Source organism: Macadamia integrifolia, chromosome 4 (assembly GCF_013358625.1).
Source record: "Macadamia integrifolia cultivar HAES 741 chromosome 4, SCU_Mint_v3, whole genome shotgun sequence".
Lineage (NCBI taxonomy): Eukaryota > Viridiplantae > Streptophyta > Magnoliopsida > Proteales > Proteaceae > Macadamia > Macadamia integrifolia.
Genome location: NC_056560.1, coordinates 3,796,007 through 3,803,197, shown reverse-complemented (window position 1 = coordinate 3,803,197; position 7,191 = coordinate 3,796,007). Strand labels below are relative to the sequence as shown.

Sequence of the window (7,191 nt, the reverse complement as noted above, 5' to 3'; positions counted from 1 at the left end):
TACCCTTACCATTAAAAAACTCATGTGTTTAACCCTTGTACTTACCTTCATCGAGACATCAAACACAGAGACGCACATAAGGTCTGCAACCATCACTGATGAAGGATTGAAAAACCATTGCTGCTTGGGGTGCCGCTGCAAAGGGCCTTTGTTCATCTCCGTTAGTTTTATAGAAATCAGTTCAACAGAAACAATACCCAAGCCACGTCTCTCTCTCTCTCTCTCTCTCTCTCTCTCTCTATAATATCCCAAACCTACCCCAAAGAGTAGACGAGCGCAGCAGAGCAGAGCTTCACTTATTTATTTTACCTTAAGAAGGATCCATATAATAGAGTTAAGAGGAAAAACAGAAGAAGAAAGGCAATGGCATCTGTTTCAAGTTTCTTCTTCCTCCTACCTTTGGTCTTGTCCCTCAACCTCCATTTAAACCAATCTGAAGCAAGGGTTGTTGACCTTATTTTCTCACATAATTCCTTGTTTGTCTCTTTATTTTTCTTATTCTCTAGCTGCTTTTAGCGGTTTTGCTGCTACTAGTTTACAAGATTGCAAAACAGATTCAATTGTTCACTCCATCTTTGCCAAGTTTTTGTTATTGTTCATCCCGTTAAGAACTTCTATACATCCGATTTTTAATGTTTCCTCTTTAGATTCCATACGTAAATATATTTCTGGAACTCTATATAAATTAGAACCTTAAAAACTTGCCTACTCTTCGATTCTTTCATACTTTGCGCGACAGTTCAACCTATTCCTGCTCAATTTCAGCAAATCCTTAAACCTTATTTCCTAAGGTATATGGATGGTGGTTTGCATCAGTATACCCAAGAGTAACAAAACAAACTAATTCAAAACCACTGAACATAGATCAACCAAACAATTAAAAACCAAATAAAAGAAAACTGTTTTCCCAATACTCTGCCTGACCTAGGAGAACTTCTTTAGTCCAAAAAGTAAATCTGCAACTCCGGCGATTAGAACGAGCTCTGGTTGCACAGTAGCAGTTGCCGCCTACAGAGAAGAAACACGGATAAGTTGTCTGAACCTGATCAATTGGAGAGATCGTTATTAAGAGCCAGAGCAGTGTTGAGCTAGAACCTGATCAATTGGAGAGAGAACAAACAAACGATTCGCAGGTCAGAGGGTTTCGTCTGGTTGCTGTGAGGTCGCCGTCCGTTGCCAATGCTATCGTCGCTGCTCTGAACGATCTCCGATGGTCCAAAACCCACGATTTGGGAGAACGGTAAATTAGGTCTTGTGAAAGAAATAGTAACTTATTACAAATGTATTTTATGTACTTTATATTTAATAAGGACATTTTGGTATTTAAAATAACATATAATTACTGACATCAACATATAATGTATATTCCTTAATAGTGATTGACGGTAGGGTGTCTAAGGATAATTTGATGAAATAGAGGAGGTGATATTATAATTGTGGCATTATCCGGGGTGACGTGGTAAATTTTCCTTTAAAAAACTATCAAAAAGATTCGAACATTCCAGATACAAAGTGGCGAAATGGCCACCCCTGAATCCAATTAAATTTTGTAGATAGACGAGGAATAATAAGGTTTACTTGTAAACCAACTTTTGTGAATGCCAAATGGCACATTATTAAGATGAAACATTTTGTTAAGCTTAGCAACACGTTTGCACAGCTTTTTTTTTTACATGCTCTTTTATGATTAAAGATGATTCAACGTTGACTAAATGTCCAAAAAGAATCATTCGTCCTTTAGTCCATTATTGTCACAGCCAGTGATTCATTAGTTGTCCTAAGAACAGGAGGCGATCTTTGATCTTTGTTTTCAAACTGTTTTCAACTTTCCCAATATAACCCATAATCCAGCCAACGATCCAGTTATCTCAACTTCTCATGCAATCGTATTTCGAAAACCCAGGTGCGAGCGAAACAAAGAACTCTAAAGATAGGAAGAGACGGCTTACGTCTCTCAGACTCGGCACATAGTAGAATCCAAATTTCAAAATCCCTCTAATCCCAATATCCGGTGGAAAAAAACAGAAAAACAGAAAAACAGAAGAAAAGATAATGATTTCGTGCTATTATATTTCGATTTGATCTTACAATACAGAGCCGACGACCCATCTGCCAGGGGAAACAAAAGGAGGAGAAAGTAGCTTTCCCTTTCGGATTGAGTTCATAGATTGTCTGAGAAATGCTTTCATTAGGGGATAGGTTTAGGGTGTTCTTCAATAATCGATGGCTTGTGTTTGTAGCGGCAATGTGGATTCAGTCTTGCGCTGGAATTGGGTACTTGTTTGGGAGTATTTCGCCAGTGATAAAGACCTCTCTGGGTTACAACCAGAAGCAGCTTGCGAGGTTGGGAGTGGCCAAGGATCTTGGAGATAGTGTTGGGTTTCTTGCAGGTAGTTTGTGTGAGGTATTGCCACTTTGGGGGATTCTATTCATCGGTGCTCTTCAGAATTTTGTTGGGTATGGATGGGTTTGGCTCATCGTAACAAACAGAGTAGCGACTATGCCTTTGTGGGTGGTGAGCACATTTGGTTTCTGATTTTTCTTTGAGTCGATTTCTTTGCTTCTTCATTTATTTTGGTGAACTTCACTTTTGGCCTTCTGGGTTTTTTCTTTTTTCAAGAACATGCCTAGTTATGCATATCTCTCTCCTACTCCCAGCTGATCAATCGTGCTATGTGTTGCAGTGACGTAGAGATTTATTATTCCCCCTTTTCCCTCATTTAAAACAGTTTCAGATTTTAATGACTTCCCTAAATTCTTGGAGCTACCAGTTCCTCCTTCCAGATTGTGTTCTAATGATTTTAGTTCATGAATTAATGTCCTTTAAATTAATTGGGCTTTTCTTTTCTCTTTTTGCAGAATTTTATTTCGTATTGATTGATGTTCTTGCGATATACCCTCTAGATCGAGCTTTCTTTTCTAATTAATGTACTCTTTTGGAGCTTAAATGATCTAAATCCATGAAAAGCTGCACCTATAGTATCTGTTTGAATTTCAACTTGCTTTCCTTTGATCAATTGCCACGTACTAATTTCTTGAGGTTTCAACTGGTTTCGTCGCGTCCTGGAAAACTATTCTCTTGCTTTCACTTTGTTTTCTAATTTTTGTAAAATAGCTTCATTGGTAAGACTTTCTTATTTTTTAAAAATCAAGTGGAAAACATATTCCCTGTCTGTTTTCTTAAATAAAAATTTTCTTTAGATTTTTTCTTTTCTTCAATTTGAGTTTTCATTTCAGTCGAAAGCTAAATCGAAGGTCTAATGGTCTTTGTTTATAGTTTCATCATTTAAATTGATGGCAGGAGCTAGTGATCCTCTTTTTCGTCATATATTTTCCCACTTCATTGTATATGTTTATTTTCTTAATTCCTAAAACTGTTATGGAATAGGAAGTAAGTGTTTTGCAGGGATTTAGATTTTCCATTTTCAACATAATATTTGAATTAGAAACTCCAACCTCTGAAGAAATGGTTCCCGATTACCATTAATATGATACAGAAGCTTCTTTTGGAATTGCCCTCAAGCATCCTCTTTTAACATAATTATTCAGCTTTTTTGGAATGGCCTCAAATCTGAAACCTTGAGGTTGAGGGTTTCCACCTTATGCATGGACACTAGGTTCGAATCTGTCAACCGTTAATGTTAAGTTTGTCTCGAATTCTCTGACCTGTTTTGAAGATGCCCGATCCGACATATTTTGGTGGCGACCCGAATGGAAAATTTTCTGAGATCTGCAGCCCAACCCCGGAGCCCATCACTGATCTCGTATGGGGGTGTGGGGGCTACGCCCCCCGTGGTACGGTTCGACCGGATCAACCGCGACCCGATGGATCGACCCACGATTTGGAGTATATATAATGTACTGTTCCTTATTGAGAAAGTCATTGTATTTTGAGGGTAGGGTTTCAGGACGAGTTTTCTCGCCGTTACTTGGGTGTAATCTCTCTTCTGCATAGTGAAACATCTTCTTCTTCGCCCGAGGACGTAGCACACCACCCTGGTGTGTGAACCTCGTTAAATCTCTGTATCGTGCGGATCTATTGTCTCTTTATTTTTCGTGTTTCTTGGTGTTTGATCTAACAGTTAAAGATGTCCTCTGTATCTTCAATCTCATAAGATTGATGCCCTCCCATCTATTGTGACCATTAAAATCTGTTACCTATGCTAATAATGCTGACTTCACATTTGTGCAATTGCAACCTTCTAACAATGGCATCAATTTTTCCTTTTCTGTTTCCCTCCGTAATTTTTTGTTGCTTTTCTTGTCATCTCCCTTGAAGAATACTAAATGATGGTGTTTTGCTGCTTTTGGGTGTTTCTTTTCTGTTGCCATCATTGTACATATTTATGTTATCTAGCATGTTAAGAGCAAACCATGGCATGGACTGTAAAGAGGCCTGGTACTTTTGAGCCTTGTGACCATCCATACCTAATCAAAATAAATCTACATCCTTTCTCTTTTATGTTGCATCTCTACCTAACTTGCTTGATCACTCCAAAAAATTTCGTTATTTTGGAAGAGAGAGGCTAAGATGCCATGTTTCATTCAATAACTGTGTCATCGCATCAGAGACCTTGCCTGTCACAAAATTTGTTCTCCCATTCCATTCTATCTGAAGAATGTCCATTGATAAGAGCTCAGTTCCTCTTCAAAGCAATTTTTTTTTTTTCTTTTCTTTTGTGATGAATTTCTAATGCATATATGGAATATTCCTGAATAATTTATATACTTTCTTTTATTGAGCTTAGTTTGCTTGTGTAATTATGAAACCAGCACAGCCATCTGGCTGACTTATGTAAGAGCTCCAGTTTACTAGTTGATGCAAAAAAGGTACAAAACTCATGCTTGCTAAACTCTATGCTGCCTCATTGCATTGTTAATCAATTTTTGGGTGTGCAGATTTGCATTCTTATATTTGTGGGAACAAATGGCGAGACCTATTTCAATACAGCAGCTCTTCTTTCATGCGTGCAGAACTTCCCCAAAAACCGGGGTCCTGTAGTGGGAATTCTGAAGGGGTTTGCTGGGTTGGGTGGTGCAATTTTGACCCAGATATATGCAATGATCAGTGCCCCTGATAAGGCAGCCATCATCTTCATGGTTGCTGTTGGGCCAACCATGGTGGTTATAACATTGATGCTCCTTATTAGACCTGTTGGAGGTCACAGACAGAATCGGCCATCCGATGGTTTGAATTTCACATTTATTTACAGTGTCTGCCTCCTTTTGGCTGCTTATTTGATGGGGATCATGATTGTTGAAGATATTGTCGATCTGAACCACATTGTGATCACCTTGTTCACAATTTTGTTGTTTGTTCTCCTACTGCTTCCTATTGTAATTCCCATCCTATTGAGCTTTTCTTCAGAGCAAAGACCCGCTGAAGAGAGCCTTCTCCCTATGCCTCAGAAAGAAGAACCTAGCAAATCTGGCCACGATGTTGACGAGGTTATTTTCAGTGAGTTGGAGGATGAGAAACCAGCGGAAGTAGACTTGCTTCCTGAATCAGAGAGACACAGGCGAATTGCACAGTTGCAAGCAAAACTGTGCCAAGCAGCTGCAGAAGGGGCAGTGAGAGTCAAGAGAAGGAAAGGTCCACATAGAGGGGAGGATTTCACATTGATGCAGGCATTGATAAAGGCAGACTTTTGGCTTATCTTTTTCTCTCTTTTATTGGGTTCAGGTTCTGGTTTGACCGTGATCGACAATCTTGGTCAGATGAGTCAGTCTTTAGGGTATGACAATACACATGTATTTGTATCCATGATCAGCATTTGGAACTTTCTTGGCCGTGTCGCTGGTGGTTACTTCTCTGAAATTGTCGTAAGGTGCAGCATAATTTCCATTTCTTCCAGATTATGAACTTGGTTTTATTCATGATTATTTTTCAGTAGCTATCCATCTATAAGGGTAATATTTTGTCACCAGGGATTATGCATATCCAAGGCCAGTGGCCATGGCTATAGCTCAAGGCGGCATGGCAGTTGGGCACTTCTTCTTTGCTATGGGGTGGCCTGGTGCAATGCATGTTGGTACCCTGTTGATTGGACTAGGTTATGGAGCTCATTGGGCAATCGTTCCAGCAACAGCATCTGAGTTGTTTGGCGTGAAAAAGTTTGCGGCTTTGTACAATTTCCTCACATTGGCAAATCCTGCTGGATCACTGGTCTTCTCTGGTCTCATTGCTAGCAGCATATATGATTATGAAGCAGAGAAGCAAGCTCAACAGCCGCCCCAGAATTCTTATTCTCTCCATAGGATGCTTGACGTAGCACTTGGAGTGGAAAATACATTGAAGTGCAAGGGTACCATATGCTTTTTCTTTACTTCCCTCATAATGTCTGGACTTTGCATCATTGCAGTAATCTTGAGTTTGATTCTTGTCCGTCGCACCAAGATTGTCTACACAAACCTCTACGGGAAATCCCGTACTTAAAAAAGAGTTGGAAAGGGAGTACTAGTGTTTTAAATAGATGTCTCTGATGGAACTACAACTTGATCTGTTCCACATGGTGGATTTGTCATTGCTTATATAAACTTTTGGAGATTCCTCCTATGTACCTGCATTGTTTGGAAAAAGTCTCTGTAGGGGGAAGAAGCAAATGATGTCCGATTCGTCCTTGGAATGACAAGCAAAGACTGAAAAAATGGTTTACATCTATCTGAGGAAGTCTTGGTGTTAATTTTGCTAGGCCAACTGATGTAAGTGTTACAAATGTTGAGCTGTTATTCTCTGTTTTTTCAGAAATCTCAAGCTGTGTGGATCTGCTTTGTGACTAATGAGACTTTTCTACGTCTTCGGGTCTCGTTCATTGTGTGTCATAAGCCTGGAGCTTGTTTATTTGATTTGAGTTATTCAAACTTGGTCCTTATGGATCGAAGGAAGTGAGATATGTCTACTCTGTTATTCAATAATCTTTTTTGTTTCTTCAAATCTGTGTATTATTGACAAAGATGAAAGCTTGAACACAGGGATCAACTTCTTGTGATAATCAAACATTAAAAATGGGTACCAAAACTACCTCATTACACAAACGACCTGGGGCTGTCGGTGAGATCTGGTCCAATTTTTGGGACCCTCTGTTTCTAGGATATGTAGGAAGACTCTGTTCCAGCCCTACTCATTGGTTAGAAGTTGAGGTCACAAGAATTAGAATCGGGAGTCGTTAATGGCTATTCCCCATTTACAGT

The 7,191-nt window shown here is 39.3% G+C and overlaps 1 protein-coding gene across 2 annotated transcripts; it reads left to right on the top strand.

Moving 5' to 3' along the window:
• Positions 1-1,761: 1,761 nt before the first annotated feature.
• On the top strand, positions 1,762-6,885 carry LOC122075842 (protein NUCLEAR FUSION DEFECTIVE 4-like). 2 transcript variants are annotated; one of them, XM_042641013.1, is made up of 3 exons: positions 1,762-2,515; positions 4,975-5,828; positions 5,929-6,885. In XM_042641013.1, the coding sequence occupies exons 1-3, from the start codon at positions 2,180-2,182 to the stop codon at positions 6,434-6,436; spliced, it is 1,698 nt and encodes a 565-aa protein (XP_042496947.1). In that variant the 5' UTR covers positions 1,762-2,179; the 3' UTR covers positions 6,437-6,885. The 2 variants fall into 2 exon arrangements, with proteins under 2 accessions (XP_042496947.1, XP_042496946.1); XM_042641012.1 differs by having other exon boundaries at positions 1,763-2,515; positions 4,900-5,828.
• Positions 6,886-7,191: the final 306 nt, after the last annotated feature.

Bases quoted from the DNA above. Each gene is read 5' to 3' on its own strand.
- LOC122075842 (XM_042641012.1), top strand. From the start codon at position 2,180: ATGCTTTCATTAGGGGATAGGTTTAGGGTGTTCTTCAATAATCGATGG. The intron at 2,516-4,899 runs GTGAGCACATTT...TTGGGTGTGCAG, and splicing joins CGACTATGCCTTTGTGGGTG to ATTTGCATTCTTATATTTGT. The intron at 5,829-5,928 runs GTGCAGCATAAT...TTTTGTCACCAG, and splicing joins TTCTCTGAAATTGTCGTAAG to GGATTATGCATATCCAAGGC.